This window comes from Arachis ipaensis, chromosome B6 (genome assembly GCF_059453495.1).
Source record: "Arachis ipaensis isolate K30076 ecotype BB chromosome B6, ASM5945349v1, whole genome shotgun sequence".
Lineage (NCBI taxonomy): Eukaryota > Viridiplantae > Streptophyta > Magnoliopsida > Fabales > Fabaceae > Arachis > Arachis ipaensis.
In genome coordinates, this window is record NC_142441.1 from 46753953 (window position 1) to 46779163 (window position 25211).

At 34.6% G+C, this 25211-nt stretch overlaps 3 protein-coding genes across 11 annotated transcripts; 2 read left to right on the top strand and 1 right to left on the bottom strand.

Moving 5' to 3' along the window:
- Positions 1–4466: 4466 nt before the first annotated feature.
- Positions 4467–7161, top strand: LOC107648443 (S-adenosylmethionine synthase 3). Its single transcript, XM_016352307.3, has 2 exons — positions 4467–4543; positions 5655–7161. Exon 2 carries the CDS (start codon positions 5657–5659, stop codon positions 6827–6829), a length of 1173 nt encoding a protein of 390 aa, XP_016207793.1. The 5' UTR covers positions 4467–4543; positions 5655–5656; the 3' UTR covers positions 6830–7161.
- A 77-nt stretch (positions 7162–7238) lies between these two features.
- Positions 7239–9304, bottom strand: LOC107648444 (thioredoxin-like 3-3). Of its 4 annotated transcripts, none has more exons than XM_088491813.1 (4): positions 8933–9304; positions 7896–8073; positions 7781–7806; positions 7239–7564 (listed from the first exon to the last, which is right to left on the bottom strand). In XM_088491813.1, exons 2-4 carry the CDS (start codon positions 8037–8039, stop codon positions 7345–7347), a joined length of 390 nt encoding a protein of 129 aa, XP_088347939.1. In that variant the 5' UTR covers positions 8040–8073; positions 8933–9304; the 3' UTR covers positions 7239–7344. The 4 variants fall into 4 exon arrangements, with proteins under 4 accessions (XP_088347939.1, XP_088347937.1, XP_020960107.1 ...); XM_088491811.1 differs by having other exon boundaries at positions 7896–8465; positions 8891–9269; XM_021104448.2 differs by having other exon boundaries at positions 8891–9249.
- A 1142-nt stretch (positions 9305–10446) lies between these two features.
- On the top strand, positions 10447–25198 carry LOC110263307 (uncharacterized). 6 transcript variants are annotated; one of them, XM_088491793.1, is made up of 5 exons: positions 10453–11207; positions 11279–11359; positions 11472–11587; positions 24442–24477; positions 24557–25198. In XM_088491793.1, exons 1-2 carry the CDS (start codon positions 10723–10725, stop codon positions 11280–11282), a joined length of 489 nt encoding a protein of 162 aa, XP_088347919.1. In that variant the 5' UTR covers positions 10453–10722; the 3' UTR covers positions 11283–11359; positions 11472–11587; positions 24442–24477; positions 24557–25198. The 6 variants fall into 6 exon arrangements, with proteins under 6 accessions (XP_088347917.1, XP_088347919.1, XP_020960105.1 ...); XM_021104446.2 differs by lacking the exon at positions 24442–24477 and having other exon boundaries at positions 10453–11359; XM_021104445.2 differs by lacking the exons at positions 24442–24477; positions 24557–25198 and adding an exon at positions 23788–23897 and having other exon boundaries at positions 10453–11359.
- Positions 25199–25211: the final 13 nt, after the last annotated feature.

A 25211-nucleotide genomic window follows, 5' to 3' on the forward strand; every position in this document is an offset into this window, starting at 1 on the left:
TAATTAAAATTTATTACATTAATAGTAATATATTTTATATTATTGTTAATATTATTATAGTGGTAAAAATAATAATATAAAACTCATTTATTATTAAAATATATTTTATTTATTTTTAATTTTTTTATCATTAATTATGAAATATAAAAAAAATAGATTAAATGTTTTTGTAAAAATTAAAATATTTTATATTATGTAATAGTAACAATAATAATATATTTATTGTTAAAGTAATAAGTTCTATTTATCATTAATATTTTATTATTAATCATGAAATATATAAAAATTTTAAATTAAATATATTGTAACAAATTAAAATATTAAAAATAAATTAAATTTATTATATTAATAATATATAATTATAATAATAATTATTAAAGAGCATTTTAGTTAAATAGACTAAAGTGTATGTTATTTAATTATTATAAAGAAGAAAAATATACATTTTAAAATAAAGGGGATGAAAGTATCATCATTTAGACATTTCGTAAGAGAAGAGAATGTCATTTTTTTTAAATTAAAATATAAAATACATATTAAAAATGAGTTAATTATACATATATTTATACATAAATATATAATAACTGATTTTATTGTACACTTAATATTTTTGTTTACAAAAAAATTAGAAAGTCAGTAGTTTTTAGTAATTTTGATCATTATTTGTCCAGCACAAATACTAAATTATCTTCAACAAATAAATTTTACTAATTTATGTGTATAAATTTTAAAAAATATGAATGTAAATTATATTGACTTATTTGTACATAAATTCTGATAAATATAAGTGCAAATTATATATTTTTTATATGCAAATATTACAAATATAAGTGCAAATTATTATTGACTAATTACTAACCCAAAATAATAATATTTATTAGTCAGGCCGTAGCATTAATGTTTTGGTAATATATAATAGCCAAAAATTAAGATTGTGTTATAAGCAGACTTGTGATGTCAAATAAAATAATATTGGAGCCTGGAGGAGCCTGCCCTAGAAATCGACGATTCCAATTAGAAGCTAATATCTAAGTGGTCCTTTACGTGTGTTGTAGTTGTAGTTCATGCTTTTATTTTCAAGTTGTTGAGACAAAGCTATATGTGCAAGCAAAGAGAGAACGAAATTGAAGTTCATGCTATTTGAACATTCAAAAATATATAGACACGTGACACGTGAGTTGTGTACAATAATCAACACAGACAATTCAAAAATGAAAAGAGAAATCAAATACCCAAATTAAAATTTAGTGTGTTATAAAATAAGATTGCAAGGTTGCATATGTAAACCAATTTAATTTGTCACCTAAGTACTATACGTAGTGTTATATACAGATTGTATGATGTGCAAGGATTTGAAGCCCATACTCGAAGAATTGGTTACCAAGACGTCACTACTAACAACATAGTTAGTGCATGTCTCTCTTAAAATGTGAAACGTATATAATGTTTTCAACGTTGATGGCAAGTGAATGACAATATGTATACGTGCCATTTCATTCACTTAATTTGAACCAAATTCAGAATGAAACAAGAAATAAGGACGCTGCAACAGCCTTTAGCTACACATGCAATAGGATTTAACACGCGTCCATATCAAAAATATTATTTATACACCAAAATTAATAATTATATATTTTAGTATAAATATATATATAATTTAATTTATTTTTAATTTATGTATTCCTGAGTGATAAGTCTGACTTGTTGTATAGCTCATTCTATCTAGAGTTGAGCATATCTTTCTCTGGAATGGATAAGATATACATCAACTTCAAGAAAAATAACGACAATAAACACTTGTAAAAATATTCCGACACTCAAGTTAATAAAAATAAGAAATTGGTATAATATTATTCAAAGTAAATAATGTACCTTTTACGTATTTAATATTTATGATGATTTTGTATTTATCGAGGATTACCTTTTCGGAGTAATTGAGATATTTTCCTAATATTTTGATAACCACTTTCAATCTATTTTTAAATAGTTTTGTTGTAGCAGAAATTCTCTCTAATTAAAATAGATCACGTTCTATTTATTTTATTTGAATTCTAATTTATAGGTATAACTGTGTCGGGTTATAACTTTTTTGGGTCGAGGTATAGGTTTTATTAGCGAGTTATAGAAAATGAATCAAAATTTATTCTCTGAGTAATGGGTGGTCGTTACTGAATAATACAGAATGAACCAGATTATAACGGCCGAATTATTCATCTAATGACTTGATAATTAGAGTCATAAAATCTTTAACATTCTTTTGACTTAATTTTTCGAATTATAGCTTATAGCCGCTGAGTTATAATGACCATGTCAATCTATATTTTATATTTCAATAATTTTGGTAATTTTATTTGAATCCGTATATATACAAAAATAGTATTGGTCGTGAGCTGCAACCGGGAATATTGTCATTTGGATTATCCAATTTACACATACATTGTACTTAAGAGCATCACTTGGGAGAAAAAAAAACAATTCAATTAAAAAAAATCAGCATTTTTTGGCTTTTTTTTTACATAAATTAAAAAAAAATTAATTGCAACACATATATAGATTTAAAATAAAAATTTTAAAAACTAAAAAATCACTTTGTTTAAAGTTAAATTCAAAAATAAAAATATTAGAATCAAATCTAAAAAAATTTTAAATCCTAAATCCCAAATTCTAAAACTATAAATCATAAAATATTAAATCTCTAAATCCTAAACTCTAAAATTCTAAATTTTAAATTCTAAACTCTAAATCCTAAAATTATAAAATTCTAAATCCTAAATTAATCTCTTAATAAGAAATTGATATAATTAGTATCAAAGTATGGAGAAAATTAAGAAACCTAATAAATTGAGAAAGTGAAGGGGAAGTTACAAAAGTGATCAAAAAAATCTTTATTCCTAAATTTAAATTAAATTTAACTGGATATAATTTTCTTGGAGTAGGAAAATGTGTGGTTAAAAATTATTAAAATTAAATTATTATTAGATACAAAGGTCGAATAAAGGCTAATACATTAGAGGATAAATAATTTTTCTGAAAAAAAATTTAAAAAAAGAAGCCGTATCATACAACTGAACTTGAAATAGTTATTATGAGAAGTTGAATCATGTCAGTGATGTATACAGATAGGGATTTGGAATAATAAGATAAAGAATTTGGAATTAATGATTAGTTTATCTCATGTTTAAGTAATTCTCTTAAGTTTTTTCTAAAATTTAATTTTTAAAAATTAATGAAAAGAGACAAAATTAATTCACATTATTGACACTAGCTAGATGGTGTACTAATGAACACTCATGCAAGTTTGTGTTATATCTTGATCTAACTAGTGAGAAGTTTGCAATGATCTATAACACCACAAATCACATGTTCTTACTTTACCTACTATATTACTTTTATCCTTACATTATACATGAATCAACCCCATAAATATATTACATATTATGCCTTTGCAATATAATAAGTGATCACTTCTTCCATGTTGATGAGTTCCTAACTCTGCATATTAGTTGAAACTGTCTATCTTTTTTGTTAATTGAAACTGCATATTTTTCCTATTATTTGAAATGTTCTATTTTAAAGAAGAGTTCCATACAAACAAACAAATTTATTAATTTAAAATTTAAAATATAGATGACATATAAATTAATTAAAATCAATCTAATAGTTACAAAATATCAATTCTTATTTTTGAAATTTATTTAAATTAAATTATTAATATTGTTTATTATTTTCAAAAATTATATTTTATATTTATAAATATACATATCTCATTTACAATTGAAATAAAGTTAAATAAAATAATATTTTATCTCGTTTAAACGAGATATAAGCAATCTTAATTCGTTTATACTGTAAACGAAATATGTAAAAGAATAAAAATTAATAAATATGCTACAAATTATCTATATTCATAAATAAAATATATAAATTATTTGTTTTAAAAAAATCCATTGTTAAGGACAAACTGGTGATAAATATTAAAAACCCACTTATTAGTTAGGAATTTTAATGGTGCTCACAAAAGTAATGCTACATTATTATTTGAAAATGAATATTGTCATTCTTATTTTAATAATATCATTATTTTCTTATAAGTTTATGCAAACACATAATATAAAAAAATTATATATAAAATGACATTATCAAAAATAGGAATCACATTAATTCTATTACTTAAGAAAACTTCTACGCCTATTATTTGTAATTTAATGGAAGTCCAAGAAACCAAGCAGAGGAAAGGAAGCTACTAGTTATTTCTCACACTAAGAAGGAACAATGTGAAACATATGACATAAGAGTGAGATTAATACTAATTATATAACGACTTTACTACCACAAACAAACCGGAAAGAGTGAGATTAATTAATTAATCAAAACTAAAAAAAAAAAAGCGGGGGAGAAAAAGAGCGAGTCATTCGTGTAAATTTTCTTACCGCGAATATTCAGAATGTCTGTCTATATAATGCTACACTCGCTTTCATTTCCCTTCCTCTTTGAATTCCTCACGTTCCTAGTTTCACTTACGCCTCAACGCAGCAGCACAAAGGTGCGTAACTCTTTTTTCCTTAGTTTCTCTCGCATTTCGATAATCGCTTGCTCATTATCATTCAGAATTCATCTACTCATGATCAATCTATAACTGCATTTTTAGTTGTTTTCAGATCTTCGATCCAAATTTCACAATGTCTGCTTCAGAATTTGCTTTTTTTCGCCTTGATTAGGTCTAGTGCTTAATTGCTAATAAATTGATTGTGTTGTTCTTCTGGTTCTTCTTGTTTGGACGTGTGCGGAATTATTCGTTTGTTATTATTGCCATTATCCAAATCCATTTGGATCTGCTCCGCATTATCGTTATCTGGTATAAAATATTTGTGGCTCTCGATTTCTGCAGCTCATTGGGATCTATATGTCCTTTCTCTTTTTTTTTTGTGTTTGTGATTTTTTTTTATTTGCTTGGTGATTATGCTTGCATGAAGTGATAATAAAGTGAAATTGTAATTCTCTAGTGAAAGCTCAGAGAATTGAGAGGTCGGTTATGCGGTTTTTGATCTATTTTATCAGGCATGAAACGAAGTAGCTTTTGCAAATAAATAATTGCAAGCTAGTAGAAGCCAAAACTATCGCTACCTTTCCTAGATCATTAGATTAACTATAAATCAACGTGTCGACTTTACTTAAAATTACGCAGTGCTTGATTCCTGTTGTAAACATTTCACATCGTAGATCTACATACGATTCAATGATTTCATCACAGATTTAATGTGATAATGAAATCTAATTTCATCTTCATTGACCTGAGATGTAGACCTGAGATGTATATAAAGTATGATAGATATAACAACAAATCAACTGTACAAGTGCAACTCCTAACTCACGAACTCTGTTATACTGCTTAACTTCATTATATTCAAAGAGATTTGGCCAAAAGGTTATCTACGATCATTATTGCTTTACATGGAGCTATAATGGATGACAACTTATGCACTAATCAATCGATTAAAACATATTTGAAGGTGCTACAGAAATTTGATATTTGTTAATTTCATGCATTAGAATGTACATTGTTTACTCTTGATTATTGTTTTATAGATTATTCATTAAACACATTTCAACATATCTTTTCTCACCTGACACCCTTTTTCCTTATTTAATGCCAGATATGGAGACCTTTCTCTTCACCTCCGAATCTGTAAATGAAGGTCACCCTGACAAGATCTGTGACCAGGTTTCGGATGCCATCCTTGATGCTTGTTTGGAGCAAGACCCAGAGAGCAAGGTTGCCTGTGAGACCTGTACAAAAACCAACATGGTTATGGTCTTTGGTGAGATCACAACCAAGGCAAATGTGAACTATGAGAAAATAGTTCGAGACACTTGCAGAGGCATTGGGTTCGTTTCAGCTGATGTTGGTCTTGATGCTGACAACTGCAAAGTTCTGGTCAACATTGAGCAACAGAGCCCTGATATTGCCCAAGGAGTTCATGGTCACATGACCAAAAAGCCTGAGGAAATTGGTGCTGGTGACCAGGGACACATGTTTGGCTATGCCACAGATGAAACACCTGAGCTAATGCCACTTACTCATGTCCTTGCTACTAAACTTGGTGCCAAGCTCACTGAAGTTAGAAAGAACAAAACATGCCCATGGGTGAGACCTGATGGAAAAACACAGGTTACTGTTGAGTACAAGAATGATAATGGAGCCATGATCCCGATTCGTGTGCACACTGTCCTCATCTCAACACAACATGATGAAACTGTCACCAATGACAAGATAGCCAGCGATTTGAAGGAGCATGTAATAAAACCTGTCATCCCAGCTAAATACCTTGATGACAAGACTATCTTCCACCTCAACCCTTCTGGTCGTTTTGTGATTGGTGGACCCCATGGAGATGCAGGACTAACTGGCCGTAAGATCATCATTGACACCTATGGTGGTTGGGGTGCTCATGGTGGAGGTGCCTTCTCCGGCAAGGACCCAACCAAGGTTGATAGGAGTGGTGCATACATTGTTAGGCAAGCAGCAAAAAGTGTGGTAGCTTCAGGGCTTGCTCGACGCTGTCTTGTGCAGGTTTCTTATGCAATTGGAGTCCCAGAGCCACTCTCTGTTTTTGTAGACACCTACAAAACAGGAAAGATTCCAGACAAGGACATATTGGCTCTGATTAAGGAAAATTTTGACTTCAGGCCAGGAATGATTGCCATCAATCTTGACCTCATGAGAGGAGGCAACTTCAGGTACCAGAAGACTGCTGCTTACGGACATTTCGGACGTGACGATCCTGATTTCACTTGGGAGACGGTGAAGATGCTCAAGCCCAAGGCTTGATGAAATAACCAGATTACAGGTGGTTATCATCGCAGCCATCTTTCAGACTTTGGGTAAACAAGAAAATAAAAGGAGCTTCAATGCGTACCTCTTATTGAAGATTACGTTTCAGTTTGATGAGGAACGAGGGTTAGACATGCTTCTTAGGCGGATACATTAGTAAAATAGGAGCTTGCAGCATTAGCTGCCTCTTTTTTTTTTCGGTTTTACCACTTCAGATTTCTTAATCCGTTGCCGATTCTTTTCCCATTTCTGCTGTTGATTGTTTTGCAGCCAATCTCGTGTAGTTGGTGTAAACTTAAAATGCAATCTACGTGATATTTTTTTATCAATTTATGAAGCTGTTTACCTCATAAAAGGACGGTTTATATGGTTGTAGTTTCAAATGGAGACATTCAATACTGGGTTTGCCTGAATATTCACTGAATTGTTCATGATTCACAATGTTACATCTACTGAAAAATTGCAAGCATGTTACTTAACTCGGACAATAAAAATGACATTGTATAGTGTACTCAAGAGTGCAACCAGACGCGATCACGCAGCCTCTCTTCTCCAGCACCATACATTTCATCTACCTTTTCACCATCTCGAAAAAATTGAAAAGTAGGGGTGTATCGAATGTGTTGAGTTGTTTCTGGGCATTCATCAATATCTGCATAGAGGAAGGAGAGCTTTGGAAAATTATTGCTCAATCTATGGAATGCAGGGAGGATTTCACTGCACACGCGGCACCTGAAAAACAAGGAAACTAGATCATTCATAATCTCCTGTTCTATATTTCAATTTCACACAACCAACTTACAAGTTACAACAATCAAGTAAGCCTAAATGGTAAAAGATGCTACCTGTTTTTGTGTTCACTTAACATCAGTTTCCATTATTATATTGATTCTTAATTACTTGTATAGTAATATAAATCAAACATATTCAGAGAAGAGATAAACATACCAAGAGGCGCCATAACTGATAACAGCCTGCAAAAAAAATAATCAAACATATGTCATTAGAAATTGCAGAAAGATGAAGGGAAGAGATTGTTGGGAAATGGGAAAGGGGTGGTTACGGAAGTTTTGGAGGATTTGATGTTGAAGAGGATGTGAGAGAGGTCATCGTCGGTGGAAGCAGTTCTGAAGTTGGAATGAGGGGTGAGAGGTAACCCTTCCTTGCTGCTGCTGGTGCTGCTGGTGCTACTTAAGCCCTTCTCCATTCTATGCCTACCGGTAATCAATCCCAATCCAATCCTAGGGATGTATACGTCAATTCAGTAATAGAATTCCAAGAAAGTATGAGTGATATCAAACCTAGTTGTCAGAACTAAACCAATAATCGAACCGGTCAGACTACTAGATCACTAGGTTATTAGTTCAACTAGTGAATCACAAGTTGAACCGGTCTCAAATAAAAATATAAAATCATCAAAATTAAAATTTAAAATACACGTCTTTATTAACACTTTAACAACAATCAAGTCTCAATTTCTAAAAATAATTAATAAAAAAATAGACATCAAATTAATTAGTACTACAATATTTTTTGTTTTTTGGTTTCTATGGTATCTCTTAGCCCGATAGGCGAACAACTAATTCGCCGTAAATTTAAGCTCCATTTAAGGGTTTGCCGCGCCAATGAGTTCCTGCATATTCAAACCCGATACTTGCTTAAGTGGACTAGTGAATTAACCGATAGACTAACCCAAGTTGATTTACTTAAGTAGGATCTTAATTTGACGCAATAAGAGTGCAAACATAACAATCCATAAATTATGTCCAATGAGTTTGTGAGAAGCCATCTTAAAACAATGTTTAAAAAACAATCAATCAATCACAGCACCTATTATCTAATAACACTATCACTGACAAATTCTTCCCATTCCAATCTCTTGATTCACAGAACCTATGAGCATCAATATTACATATAAAATTACAAATACAATTCATCTAAACCTATTACAAATTAAATCAATCAGTTGTACATACAAATACAATTAGCATCAATACATTAAAACAGCAAAAATCCAGTATAAAAATTAAAAATAACTAAAAAAAATAAAAAACTGACCTACAGCAGAAGCATAAACAGAGTCAGGGACGGTTTTCTAACTTGGAGTCGGTGCAGGTTGCGCCGTTGCAGAGCAGGCCACCGGCGAGAGAGGGCAGAGCTTCGAAGAGGAGCAGAGGAGAGCTTGCAGAGGAGCCAACACGATGACGACGGAGGCAGCAGAGGCAGACGAGCACAAGGCTGAGGCAGAGACAGGGGAGGCACGGCACAAACAAGGCGGCCGGAAAGACAGAGACGGAGGTGGCAGAGGCGAGCAAACACTGGCGGCGTGGGGACGCGGCGGAGGAGCCGGCGAGGAGAGTGTGTGAGTCAGATAGAGAGGTGAGAGTGTGTGAGTGAAGCTGTGATTCTTGGGAGATAGTGAGTTGAGGTTGGGGATGACCGGATGGTTTGGGGTGCCGTTGGGAAATTAGGTTTTTTTTTTTTTTTTTTTTTTTTTTTCAAATTCATAAACCAAAACGGCGTCGGAATAAGAGAACTTTTCTAATCTTGCTTAAAAAACCCATTAAAAATTCAATGTCTAAAATAAATTTTAAAAATATTTTTATTATAAAATACGAGTCATTCTTGTCAAAATTACAAAAAAGATGGATACAGTTTTTAATTTTTAGTAGTTTACTGTTTATCTGAATTTTAAAAATAAATAAAAATTTGACTTAATTTAAAAAATTAGACTAATCACTGGTTTTTATAAAACCTGCACTTAGAGCAATTCCAATGGATGAGTTCCAACTCACTTTTTTCGACACGATGGACTTTCATTTCCTGGAGAAGAGAGAAGTTGAGTTTTTTCATGTAGTTCGAGGAGTTCAGCAATTTTTAGGTAATGTTTGTTTTGAAGTATTGAGACAGAGATTGAGAGACTGAAATTTAGTATCATATTTGTTGGTTTAGAGACTAATATTAAAATTTTTGTTTCTATCTCCAAAATTTTAGAATTTCAGTACTTTCAAAAAATGAGACATAGGAGACTAAAATTTTTAGAGATAGAAACTGAAATTTTAATAACACTTTATACCTAAAATATCTCCATTTCAATTAATTAATTCCAATTTTACCCTTTTGTAAATTAAATTTGTAAGAGCCAGAACTTTTGAAAAAGGACTATCATGAGTTAATTTCAAATTCAGTATTTCTGTAGCTTTAATTTCAAAAATTTCTTTATTAAAGAAAATTAAAGCAAGTTTTGATTAATTAAATTTGAAATAAATCAAGATTTATTATCTAATTTTACAATTATTTTTTATATTCAAATTGTAAAGTTGGTAGTTGTGACATAATAAGAATTTTATATGATTTGGACTAAATGATTAATATTTTAATATATTAATATTGTTGTTTTAGAAAATAGAAAAATTAATTATATTATTTTTAATTTTTAGATTTAAACATTTTATTAAAAATAATTTATAAAACTGATGAACAAATAGTATTTTTCTATATATGATTAGTGTTGGATTTAATTTAGGTTTCAATTATTATATTATTCCCAATTTTATTTGAAATTACTAAAATACCCTAATTCTAATTATCAAAAATGAAACCCTAATCCCTATCCCTCAGCCGCCACACCCCCAACCCCTCTTCCTTACTCCCAGCAGCAGCGTGCAACAGACCCAGAAGCAGCAGCAACGCTACAATGAAGAAGAAAAACAAAGCAGAAAGTGAAGAGAAGAAGGAGGCCGCGTTGATGCTGCTACCCAATCCGTGCCGCCATGGTCGTCCCGTCCACGGAGCCATGAGTCGCGCCTCTGTCACCGAGAGGAGGAGGGAGAAAACGCGATGCTGGAGGAGCCGCCCAGTCCCTGTCGCGTCGCGCAGCCGCTACAGCCATGCCGTCTTCGTCGTTGCCAGGGGAGAGAGGGAGAGACGAGCGCGAACCAAATCGGGAGGGAGAAGGCGCCGTGTCTAGTAGCTGCCGTCGCGTCGCCGCCGTCGCCCTCACTGCGCCGCCGTCATCCTCGTCACAGAGCCAGCCGCCGCCACTTATGGCAAAGTCAGAGAGAGAGAACTCGGGAACAGAGGAGACAGAGAGCTCTGAGGCTGAGCTGGGGTTCAACCACCGTGCCCAGCCGCTGCTCGCGTCGCCGGCGTTGCCTCCGTCGGAACGGCCATCGCCACTGCCACCATCTGAGTTCGCCGCTGCTGATGATGGTAAGCCGAATCGCAGTCAGAAGAGGGTTCAGGCTACCGCAGGTGCCGCTGCCGGAGAAGGGAGCTACGTCTCTGCAATTCTGACCGCCGGGAGTCGTTCTATGACTTCTGAGACCACCGCCGAAGCTTCTGGCTGTTCTGCCGTCGCCGGAAAACTCTACCGGTAAGGGTTTTAATTGAGGTTTCTGTCTTTTTGGATTTCAAGAAGGTTTTGATGCTGCGTGGTTATTATAGTTGATCCACCGGAGCTTCTGGCCGCTACCGGAGCTGTTGCTGGGTCGGTTCGGAATCGCAGCTCCTCATTGTGTTAATTCGGTAAGTAATTATGTTTCGAAAGCCCCGCGTTAGTGTCCCGTACGTGTATTAAAGTCTTTACGATATTAATGTTCTTAGGATTTAGTAACTAAGGTTGCTTGTTGTAATTTAGAGCTGTTTATGCTGCTGTGAAAATGTGTGGGGCTGTGCTTTGAAGCTGCCGTTGATTTTGGGTCGAGGCGAAAGGATTTCTGAGAGGCGTTTGGATTATAGTTTCAACGTGTCGAGGTAGGGGCTGTTTTCTGAAAACTATATTTTATATATTGGAGTTATTACATATGGATACTGATGTGAGGCAATGCATATTGGTGATTGTATCAGTCTTATGTATTGTTTGGTTGTCTTGAATGATTATGAATGTTTGTTTGACTGGATTGTTGTGCGACTTTGTGAAACGGAATATTTTTGAAGTTGATTCCGTTAAAGATCTGAGATCGAGTCTAATCCGTTGGGAATTGATTTGAGTTGAGTTGATTTCCTTGATAATGTGAAAAATAGAATACACTTTTGGATTCAGCCTGGTTTGCTTTAATTGATTTGGTTTTGATAAATGAATTGTTGCTGAACTATTTCTTTAAGGTTTTGGAAACGAGTTTAATCGGTTGATAACGATTTGATTTTGAAACGGTTTCCTTGAGATATGAAAATGAGATGACTGCTGGACTTAGCTTGCTTTTGAACTGATTTTGGATTTTGGACTGTTGAAAAGGATTGTGGAACGGTTTAGTTGGGACCCAAACCGGGTGGAAAAGTCCAAGTTTTAGGGGAGGTGCTGTCGAAATTTCTATAAACTCCTAGACTTTGTTTGAAAAGTTATTTGGAAAGGTTTGAATTTGGGAAATCGTATTATTTGATTTATTAAGAAAATATTTATGTTTTCGAGCTTAATTTATTTAAGTAAACTATATGTCTCGAGTTCGATTTATTTAGAAATGAACTATTTTACCATTTGAATCACTGAAGGAGAGTATTATGTTCTAATATTGGTTTTAATATAAAAAGGGCTTTTGCTTTTGGTTAGACTTAAAGGTTTCGTTCAAAGAAGCTTTTAGTGATTTCAAGGAAATTGGACTTTTGATAGAATAATTACGTTTGCGATATTTTGGAAGAGGTTAGAGAATTGGTTTTAAGAAGAAATCTGAAAGTAGTTTGATTCAATGGACTGGTTCCATTTCAAGTGAATTGATTTTGGTTTGGGTATTAACTTGTGGTTTTGTATGACTCGGTTTCATAATAAATTCAGCTTTTATTTACTTGAACCGAGAATCTATGATTTTAAGAGTTTTAATTAGTTTTTAAGGAATTGAGATAGGTTGTCCTTCCCTAAAGACTTGAGACTCTGTCGAAGAAACTTTGTTATAAAATTCCATTGTTGGATGGATGATTGTGAATATTTCAAAATAAATCCTTAACTTGCCATGGTTTTGGAAGTTTTGGAAAGAGAATGCCGATGGTCGCTTTGTTTTAAAAAGGAAACTTACTTTGAGTAAAAGTGGCTTATGAGCCTGAGATGATTTGAGAAATGAGATCTTTAAAGCCAAGGCTGAAAGAGTTGAAATTTGATTTCAAAGTGAAATGAATTGAGAAAAAGTGATTTATGGCTTGAATGCTGATTTTATGAAATTGATGATGTTGGATGGTGGAAGTACTATTTTGTTATGAGCCGGAATGGCTGTGTGATAATGAATTCCGGCTGATTGCGGAATATGTTATGAGCTGGATGGCTAACTATGAGTCATGAATTTAAGCCGGATGGCTGAAATGAATATTGATTTATGGCTGAGAATAAATGCATATATGCTGAGACATTGATATTGTGATTTTGCACTTCTAACTATCTGAGATACGAGTTTTCCTGGGTGAAAGCAGTGGCTAGCCACCACGTGCTCTAGGTTGAGACTCGATACTCTGCTGACCCTATGTCGTAAGTGTGGCCGGGTACTATGAAAGTCCCGGATGAGCTCGCCCCCGTGAATATACACCAGTGAGGATGTTGGATATGGATTATGATTATGATCACGATGATGATCGAGAATAACTTGAGTTGGGGATGCACGACAGAGGAACAGTCCAATGGTTAGCTACCAGGACTTGTCGGGATGGCTATATAACCGACATATGATATCATCAGCCACTAGAACAGGCATGCATCATATGCATCTATGTGACATTGTTTGGGTGTGCATATTGTACTTGGTTTGTCTTTGTGATTACTTGTGATTATCTGCTAATTGTTCTACTTGCAGTAACTGTTTATTTGTGCTTGAACTTTCCTACTTGTGTTTGTGACTGGGATTCTGTTGGACCGTGGTGATTGGTTGTTGGTTGGACTGTTTGGGCTTGGGGCCGTGGTTGATCATGATTTGGGTCGAAGGCCATGTTGGTTGGTGTTTCTGGTTTGGAAAAGCATGAAAGGTTAATTTGGTTCAGCTTAGATAAACCTTTTGAAATGGCTTTTGAGTTTTTAAGAATTGAACCGTTCCTCTTTCAAAAAAGATTTCAGATTTATCTTTTATAATAAACCGTTGTTTTTGAAAAGATACATAAGACGGTTATCAATCACTGTAACAATTTTATCTCTCGTATCCTATTATAGTAATTCTGCAACCCTACGGTGAGAACCCTTTCGAGGATGATGTTCTCACCCCCTACAAATTTTCCATTTTAGGATATGGACGCAGAAGTCACAAAGAGCTTATCTAGTTGTTGTCGTGATGTTTTGTATTGCTTTAGTTATTGTTTATTGTTTCCTCACCTTTACCTTTATACTTTCTATAAGAGGGATATGAATTGTATTGATTAATGCTTGTAAAGTTATATATATACTCTTTGAGAGTTTTTGTAAGTTGTATTGTATGTATGGATGTACGTTACCGAACGAAAATATTTTTTTGGAGCGGTATTGTGATTTAAAGTTTTAAACAGGCTCATATTTTAGTATTAAATAGTATAAGAGTCGTCGTAATGTCCGAACTATCAGAGTAGCGCAGCCGAAAGTGTGAGTTTTGATAGTTAGGGTGTTACAAAATTAGAGTTTCATTTTTGTTTCAATTTCTATCTTCCATTTTGCACTAAATAGAATACTGAGATTTATTTCAATCTCTGTCTCATAGTCTCTGTTTCTCAGTCTCAGTCTTTCCGTTTCTGTCTCTCCACCAAACGCTAATTTAGTATCCAACGGTAATTTGTCATGTGGCAAGTTATCTTTAAAATAAATAATTATACTAAATTATAATTAATTAAATAATTATATTAAATTATAATTAATATTATTTAAATAATTATATTAAATTATTATTGAATATTATATATATTATTATATTAAATTATAATTAATAAAATTTGTTTACGTAAAAAGATAAATTTAATTTTTACACATTTCAAAATAACTTTTGGTTAGATTGTTTATTTTTATTTATAAAATTTAAAAATTCTAATTATATTATAAAATTAGCTGTTGCAAATTTAAAAATATTAACCGTATTATAAATTTTTTAACAGTGTATTATTTTTAAATTTATAAATTTAAATAATATTATTATAAAAAAAATATCTAATATAATCTTAATTATTTTAATTAAGTAGAATCATAATAGAGATTAAAATTAGTTTCTCCTAACAGAGAAAGAGAAAATATTTTGAATTCCTATTTAATGTTTATATTACAAATATTGATATGGAATTATTTTTTATGATATATGGATCATAAATAAAGACTAAGATAAATTCTCTACTAAAAATGGTCTTATAAAACTATTCTTTGCCATGTCTAATGTAAGTGTAGTCCAATTAACAAGAAGACTTGATTTGGTGGCTGTTTTTAACTTTTTTTATTGCTTAGTGTAAAAAATAAAAAATAAAAAGGTTCAAATATATATATATAAGTTACGGTTAAAATACAGATTGCTTTTTAATGTGCATATAGACTTTGGTGGTTTTATGGTGCCTTTCATTGAGGTGCCTAAATTGCCTAACATGCTTTTATAAATAAAAAATAAAATGTATAAAGTAAATATAAAATATTTAAAATTTATTAAATATTATTTTGAGTAAAGTATTGTTTTTGTCCTCAACATTTGGGGTAAGTTTTAAAGTTGTCCCTAACGTTTCAATCGTCCTATTTAAGTCCCTAACGTTTGAAAACTGACTCAATGTTGTCCTGCCGTTAGGGATCCGTTAATAGAATTGACGGTGGGACATAATTGAGACGATTTTGAAACGTTAGAGACTTAAATAGAATGAAAACGTTGGAGACAAAAATGATACATAGAAATAAATTTTAATTTTATCCTTCAATAATATCAATTTTTTACTGTACATAGTATTCAATTATTTTGTAATCACATCTAAGTAAATTATACTGAATCATATTACTTTCATTTTAAATAAATTATTTTTTTTATAATTTTACTCTTAAAGATTTTTAGTTATCATGAAATGTTTGTAAAATGATTAGTATATAAACTTGTAGAAAAGAAAAAAATAATATATATATATATAAATTATACCTTTTGTCTCTAATGTATCAAAATTCTTTAAAATTATAAAAAAATAAATTTATTTAAAATAAAAATAATGTGATTAAGTGTAATTTATTTAGATGTAATTAAAAAATAATTGAATACTATGTACAGTAAAAAAATAATATTATTGAAAGATAAAATTAAATTAAAATTTATTTTTATGTAACATTTTTGTCCCTAACATTTTCATCCTATTTAAATCCCTAACGTTTCAAAATCGTCTCAATTTTGTCCTGCCGTCAATTCTGTTAACGGATCCCTAACGGCAGGACAACATTGAGTCAATTTTGAAACGTTAGGGACTTAAATAGGACGATTGAAACGTTAGGGACAACTTTGAGACTTACCCCAAACGTTGGGGACAAAAATGATACTTTACTCTATTATTTTTTTTTCTCTTTTTTAGTAAATTAGGCACCATATTTTAAACACCATAGCATTCACGATAAACTTTTCAATTATTTATTTATTTATATATATATACTAAAATCAGTCACCACAATAGGTCGCTAGCTATCTATATATCTTGATATTCTATAAGTGCAAAACAAATTAGCAACCAAATCAATCAGAGTTCTATTAAGAAGTTAATGAAATATTTGTATAATGGACTATTTATTTGGTGTAATATAAGTTAAAAAATAAACATCTAAGATAAAATATTACTAATTTCTCAAACACAATACACCCATATTATCCAGAATAACCATCCGGGTATTAGGAATAATAAACATCTAATATCCTACTGAATCGAACATCTCTATACCCTCATTATACATATTGTATAACTACTCTTTTAGTTCCCTATACTTTCTTGATCACTATTTCACGCGCTCAAAACCTAAGCATCCACTGACAAAGCACGCATTACACAAAACGCATGAACCTATTCTCCTTCCCTTTGTCATAAGACTTCTCCCTCTAATGACATTCATTGCTTTTGCCGGACATCGCCTTCGTCCTACCACAGCAAATTTTCGCCTCTCTTCCTTCTTCCGATGGTGCTCATTGTTTCTCATGGTTGCCATGTCTTATTCTTTGCATTCTTTTCATTCCTTTAATATGTTGCAGTTTTTTTTTTTTTTTTGAACAAAGGGAACTCAACACAATAAAGTGGAGCAGTAAGGATCCAATCACACTAAAATCAAGACATAAACACAAATACCAAGTATAATCCGTGGTCATCTCCGACATTGCCATCAACAACCAAACGGATCAACTCCATACCATTCCCTATAACTCGAAAATGACATAATTTTTACACCTTCAACACTTGTCTCTATGCTCTGAAATACTCTGTTATTCCGCTCCAACCAAACGTTCCAGATAACCGCAAAGAAATCTATTAGCCATTTCTTTTGCTCCAACTTTCTGTCTGGTACGCCAGTCCAACTCTCGAAGAACTCTTTAATGGACCCCGGAATGGCCCATGCTCTATCAGCATACTTCAACCAAGCACACCACACCTGCCATGTAAACTCACAGGCCAAGAATAAATGATGTACAAATTCTATATCCTTTTTACACAATACACATATATTGTCGTTATGATTAATAATGCCCAGTCTACTCAGCCTCTCCTTCGTATTGACCCTGCGTACTAAAACAAACCATGCAAATAGTTCAACTCTTGGAGGAACCAAGCCTCTGCAAATCGAACTCGTGAAGCTGTAACTCGTGATATCCTCTGAAAGAGTCCCTTTTTGCAACACCTGCACAAAAGAATTAGTAGAAAAAACTCTTTTTTTTGTCAAATTTCCATACAACTGAGTCCTCTCTATCACTCGATAATCTTAAAACCTGTAACCATTCGTGAAGTTGATTGAGCAACTCTAACTCCCATTGGAATAGTTCTCTCCTCCACTGGAAGTTCCATACCCACTCTATCCCATCCCAAAACCCACAGTCCCCTATGACGAATCCTTGTTGATTTGAAATAGAGAAGAGTCTCGAAAAACTATCTTTTAATGGGCCGCCTTGTAACCAAGCATCCTCCCAAAAACAAGTGTTCCTACCGTTCCCCACCTCCATAGACAAACCACGGATCATCATGTCTCTTACATGTTGTTCCTTAATATTAAGTTGGCAAATATCTTTCCAAGGACCCCCTTTCAATGGCAAAGTTTGGTTCGACAACATTACAGATGGGTCCAGCTGATTACAAGAGCATACAATCTTCTTCCACAGCGGGCAGTCCTCCTTTGAGAAGCGCCACCACCACTTGAACAGAAGCGACCCATTTCTAATTAGAGCGTCTCCCGCCCCCAAGCCACTTAGCTTTTTCGGAGCTTGAACTACCTCCCATTTCACCAGTGGTATACCATTATTCCCATCTTCTTTACTCCACAAGAACCTTCTCTGAAGTCCAATTATCTTTTCTGCAACCGCTTTTGGCATCTTATACAAGCTCAAGTAGTAGACTGGCAGACTATTAAGAACAGATTTTATTAGAACCAACTTACCCGCTTTGTTGAGAGATCTAGCTTTCCAAACGCTCAGCTTGTCTTCCACCTTGTCTATGATTGGTTTCCAGGTCTTCACCAGCCGAGGATTAGCGCCAAGAGAAATTTTTAAATATCTGACAGGTAATACCACCTCGGTACATCCCAACAAGCCACACATACTCGTCACCCATTCCTTCTCACAGTTGACTGGAATTAGGCTCGACTTATCAAAATTGATGCTCAGGCCAGACATTAGCTCAAAACAACGCAGGAGCCTCTTATAATTCACTAGCATCCCCATTTCCTGCGAATAGAATAAGATTGTGTCATCTGCAAATTAGAGATGCGACAATTCTATATTGTCCCTTCCCACCAGCAGTGGAGAAATTCATCCATTCCTTACCGCCTCCCCCACCATCCTGTGCAGAACGTCAACAACCAGAACAAACAGGAAAGGAGAAAGAGGGTCTCATTGTTTGAGTCCTCTCTTCATCTTGAACGGCTTGGATGGTGATCCATTGATCAAGACTGACATAGATGCTGTAGTCACATATTCCTTCACCCAAGTCCTCCTCCTAAGACCAAAGCCCATCTTCTACAGTATTTTATCCACAAAGCTCCACCTCACTCTGTCGTATGCTTTCTGAAAGTCTAGTTTAACAATTGCCGCCTGCTTCTTTCTGAGCTTCAACCATTGGACCGTCTCACAAGCAACGAGAGCACCATCATGTATTTTGCGGCCCTTTACAAACGCAGAGTGAGTCTCCCCTACTAGGTGTGGCATCACTAACCTCATTCTTCTTACCAGCACTTTGGATATTACCTTATAAACGCAGCCAACCATACTAATCAGTCTTAAGTCTTTAATTTCCTTGGCCCCCACAAATTTTGGAGCTAGTGCCACCCAAGTAACATTAGCATATGTTGGTAGCTTTGCATTCTGGAAAAAGCCCATCACGACTGCAGTAAACTCCTGACCTATCTCACCCCAACATTTCTTTTTGAAGTTCATATTATAACCATCACTACCTGGAGCTTTACTGCACTCACAATCCCAGATTGCCTCTCGTACTTCCTCAGTTGATTGCAATCCCTCTAGCGCTGCTGCCTCTTCATCGTCAATCTGCTTAACCAGCCCATCACGGATCCCGATCACAGGGGCATACTCCTATCTATACAGTTCTTTATAAAAAACCTGTAATCGCAGTCTTTATTCGGGCCTGATTCTGCACCAATCTTCCATTGATCACTAGAGACTCGATTCTGTTGTTCCTCCTTCTTGCCGATGCTAGGTTGTGGAAGTACCTAGTGTTCTTATCCATATCCTTAGCATGTTGGGATCGAGACATTTGCTTCCAATGAATTGCTTTTCTGACATACCACTTCGAACAGCAAGTCACCAGGGCCTTTCGTCTAGCTTCCATTGTTCCGTCATAACTACCAGCACTAACCATATCATTAACCTTCTTAATCTCATCCTCAAATTTCTGAATTCTGCTATCCATGTCTCCAAAATTATCCTTATGCCATCTTCTTAACGGTACTGTCAAGGCCTTCAGCTTGTTTGTGAACATACCATCTCCTAAGTTCCTCCACTCATCCTTTATCAACTTCAGAAATCCTTCATGTGTGAACGAGGAGTCCAAAGTACGAAAAGGTCTCGGGCCTGCCCAGAATCTAGAATCTTCTAATATCAACGGGCAATGATTAGATAGGCCTCTAGGGTCTCCTTTCAAATGAGTATCTGGAAATTTCTCAAGCCACTCCAAACTGACCAAGATCCTGTCAATACGGCTACAAGAACGACCTCGAAACCACGTGAATTTCCGATCGGTTAACGGTAAATCAACTAGCTGTAAACCTTGTATCTATTCCTTGAAATCCTCTGCAGATGCCGGTAAACTAACAGCTCCTTTCCTTTCCTCCAACCGTACTATCTCGTTAAAGTCTCCCATGAAACAAAACGGAACCTGACATAAACCTACAATGTAGCTTAATTCCTCCCACATCACCAACTTCTCACTCCGCACATGTGCACCATACACCAAGCAGAAAGCATATTTAAAATTATTTTTTGTCAGCAGGCCTTCAACGCACAGCCAACCATCCCCTTTATAACAGTTCAATTGTGTAAACATTAAATTATCCCACATTAACAATAAGCCGCCAGAGGCACCAACAGATTCCATAAATTCCCAACCCACCGTATCACAACCCCACAAGCGTGCTACATCAAATTTAGTAACCACCTCCCTTTTAGTTTCAATCAATCCTAGCATATTTAATCTATATTTTTTTTTCAACTCTTTCACCATACTCACCTTTCCATACCCTCCTAGCCCTCTAATATTCCAGCAACTATAAATCATTTTAAAAAATTTCTACACACCTTATTACGTTGTTTGGGCATGCTCCTCCTAGCTTTCTCCTTTTGTTTTGCCATCTTTCTTTTTGCTACCATAGCTTCATTTTGACTTTGTAGAATCGCCATAATATCTTCTTCATCGTCATAAAAAATCGCACCTGACTCCACTGCTAGCTTCAACGTTTCCTTATTCTCCACTAACTGTCCTTCCTGCGTATCCCTCAGGTCATCACCTGGTTTTGAGCTTTCAACTTCTGTCTCAGATTTAGTATCCTCCGTAACCTGTTCAATCTCATTGTCCTGACCCACACATTCTTCTTCGCCTTCTCTCTCTGCCAAGGTGATCACCTTTTCATGGCCCGATATGTTTTGATCTCCATGATTAACCCAGCTACTTGCTCCATCGACAAATCCCTCCACTTCCGGTTCGTCGTCAACATCTCCCGACTTCTCCCGTGCCACCATGTTCCTTACTGCACCGTTGCAAATAACCAGAGGTTGGCTTCGTTCTTCCTCTCCCCCACTTGCCCGGCATACCGCGTCTCCCCTTGCCGCGTCTGTTTGCCCACAAAACGCTACCTTTCTCGAACAAATATGAAGCTTCCTTGACCCGGAACTGCTGGATCGCGCCTGACCCGGCCCAAATCGCGCTGATCCGCTGCAGGGCTGAGTTGCACCTGAATCGCTGGAGAGCACGTTCCCCTGGATAGTGCCTTGGTTATGCACGTGGACCCCAGGCAGCAGCAGCAGTCCATCAGGCCCAGTTCCTTCCACCAGCCCTTTAGTTATATGGACCAATTTTTGTGCAGTTTTATTGCTTATTATATGGGCCTCCCTCCTTGTTAATAACCTGTGCGTCTCCTTCCCCCTATGAACTTGTATTCCTAAATGTTTGGCCCCACTTCCTTTGGCAAAGCACACTTCTGTAACCGTCCTTTCTGATTCACATTCTAAACAATCATCAAATCCCTCAAAATAAGCTTTCTCATTAATTTCATTAATTCTGAATGGATCCGTTATCCGCTGCCTTTGCAATGCCATTAAATTATCTTGATTGCATTCATTCAAAAACATGTCCGTTATGACCATTGTACCCTTATGTTCACCATCGTCATTGGCTCGTATACCGATTAGGTCAGCCGCCGGATCCCAAGCCGCCACCGTCAACTCCATTCTGCCGGACTGTGAGCTAGCATTTTCACATACCAATTTTGCGCTTGCATCTTCCAGAAAGCATTTGTCTCCATATATTTCACGGCCTATTTCCTTCACAAATACATCGAAACCACTGGTGCCAACCGTGATATGAATCCATTCCTTGATCACCTCAAAGACACATGTATCGATTAACACTCGGCCAGCACTGAAGGATAAAGTAGACTTTGTTGCATCATCACACTTGACTACTTCTCCCCATAGGCCGCCGATCGTATTGAAAGTTTCCACTGACTATACATGTAAAGGCACTCCATGGCATTCTAACCAGACTCTTCTACTTTCACTACGTTCAGATTCCTCCCATCTCCATACATTGTAAAAGAATTGTAGGAAACTATTCATTTTGAAGGTATACGCTTCCTCCGCACTTTTCACAGAATCAAACACTAGTAGGGCTTTGTAAGCTCCAAGCTCTCTGACTTCAACCACCTGAGGAAAGTTCTTAACAATGGCTCTCCGTAGCGATTTGAAATCGATGGCTCTTGTTGTTTCGCCTACTAAACTCCTTAATAGCCAATCAAAATTCTCTTTTGCTACTGGCACTTCGACCTTTTTTGTCCAACCATTACCTTGGGTGTCCTTGACAGGTGTTACCTTCTTAGTTTCTTCCACTTTTGTAGAGCTTTCACCCTTCTGAATTTGCCTACTCTCTACCTTAGTTCTTGCAAGGTCTTCCTTACGTACCCTATCGTTCTCCCCTCCCATAGCCCTTCTGTACTTGGCCTGACCTACAGAGATAATCTTTCCCCTTATTCTTGCATGATGCATTTCAGTTATGACCTTCATCGCTCCCCTTCTTGTCGTATATCGTATAAACGCAAACATGTACACAATTCTATTTTTCAGCTTTCGAGCCAAATAGATGTCATTGATTCGTCCTGTCCAATGAAATAAGTGAAATAACTCCTCCTTTGAAATATCATACGGCAGATTGTTAACAAAGACAGAGAAAGAAACGTTTTCCAATCGTTGATACTCTTCTCGATTCCAAATCCTAGGATCTCTTTTCTGTAAATTCCTAGTTCTACCCCACTCAGTGTTCCCTCCCCCCCCCCTCTCTCTCTCACCATTCTCTCTTAATATGTTGCAGTTCTACCTATTATTATTTCATTTTTCTTACTCTTACAAAACACAACACTTTACTCTCTCTTTACAAAATCCATATTACCTATTTCTTAAAATGCTTCACCTGCGTTGGCAATTTTTTTTCTCAACTTTTCATTCTTATTGATATAGTTATGATATTTTTATGTATTTTTGAAAAGGATAAATTTAACAATCCAAATTTTTTTAGTAAAAGAAGGACTTACTTTAATTTGGAATGTGTTTAATTATAGTTTTATTCTTGAATTTCGATGTAGAACATGTTTGATTATAACTTTATTATCTGTAGCTTGTTTGATTATAGTTTTATTCTTGAACTTCGTTGTGGAGCATGTCTTCTTATTATTGAACTTTGATTTAGGACTTGTTTGATTATGATCTTATTCATGAATTTTGATTTGGAGCATGTTTGATTATACTGAAAAACTTCAATTTGTAAACACCAAAAAACTTACTTCACCATGCAAGAAGTGTACCAAGAAATGGACAAAGAACATAAAAGATAAGAGCCGCTATGTAAAACATAGACTGAGAATGTGAAAGATAAAAAAAGACACAAGTCCAATGTTTAATTGTTATTGCTAAAATATTTTATTACCGTTTTTATTTGCATTTTTCTTGATCTTAATTGAGTTTTATTACCATGTTATTTCCTAATACATGAATTCCAAGCATAGCTCTTTTTTTTCTTTCTTGATTTTCATTCAACTATCCATTATATACTTTGCAATTTGCATCGAATTATGAATCTTTTTTTGGATCTTGATTATGCAGGACCTGACATTTAGCACAAATGAGGCTGGAACTACGTTAAACCATAGCTTACATGATTGAATATTTTATTTGAGTTGTTTATAGTCATGTTTGAATATTATCCGGTAATAAATTTGATTGTGCAATAGTGTACAAAGATTTATTATACTTTGGTAGTTTGATTATCCATGTTTTAAGAGAAAGTTAAAACTCTTGCTATAATTAGATTATAATCAAATAGGATTGAAATTATATTACAAAATTCAACTATAATCAAACAAACCCAAAGTAATAATCAAACTCAAAAATTTAAATCAAAGTTTAAATTCATATATAATTAGATTTTTTTCTAAAGATAGATTTATTCATTTCATTAACTTAAGAAATTATTAGTGTCCCACTAGGACAAAAAATAAAAAGGTGGGGGTTAATCGAATGCACATCACCGTACTACATAGCATTTTCAAGAAAGGGAAAAGTAACAATCCCTAAAAAAGAAATTAAGGTTGAATGGGGGATACACGACCAGATAGAGAAAAGGAAAGATGCTTTGCCAATTGAACTATCTCTATTGGAGGATCTTGCTATATGCTCAAATATGAATTTATTGTGAGACTTTCATATCCACCAACAATAGATACCTAATTTTTTTAATTCTATATTCTCCATCTTCAGGTGTTAAAAGTGTGCTTTCTTGTCATTTCAACAAAGGTAGAATTGTTTTTTGTCTTCTCCTGTTATGATTCCACTGAAAGGATTTCTGATCCAAATTTCTTGTACTCTAATGCAGTGAAATAGGCAGTACATGATAGTCTCTTCCTCTCCGTGGCAAAAAGGGCATTGTGGAGTTGCTGTCGCGACTCGCTGATGGAGGTTCATCATGACAGGAAGGCTCTCTAGCAGAGGGCGCCAAATCATATTATAAAAATCATATTATAATCAAACAAGCCCAAGAGAAAAGATTGCTCCAGCTAAATGAGTTGGATGAATTCCGACTAGCTGCACTTAAAAATGCAAAAAATTATAAAGAAAGAGCCAAGAAGTGGCATGACAGAAAGATATCTTCCAGAGTCTTTGAACCTGGACAGAGAGTTCTACTCTTCAACTCTAGACTGAAGCTCTTTCCTGGAAAGCTCAAGTCACATTGGACAAGACCTTTCCTAATCACTAATATATCATCCTTTGGTCATATAGAACTCCAGAGTAATTACTCTGATAAAAAATTTACTGTTAATAGCCAGAGAGTGAAACATTACTTGGGGGTGAAGTTGAGCAAGAGAAATCCACCCTGTTACTGACATGAGCACAGTAAAGTCCAACTAAACGACAGTAAAGAAGCGCTTGTTGGGAGGCAACCCAAAGATTAATAGCATATTATTATTTTTAGTTTCTATAAATTGTTCTCATTAATCTAGTTTTCTTGCAATTTCAAGTATGTTTCATAA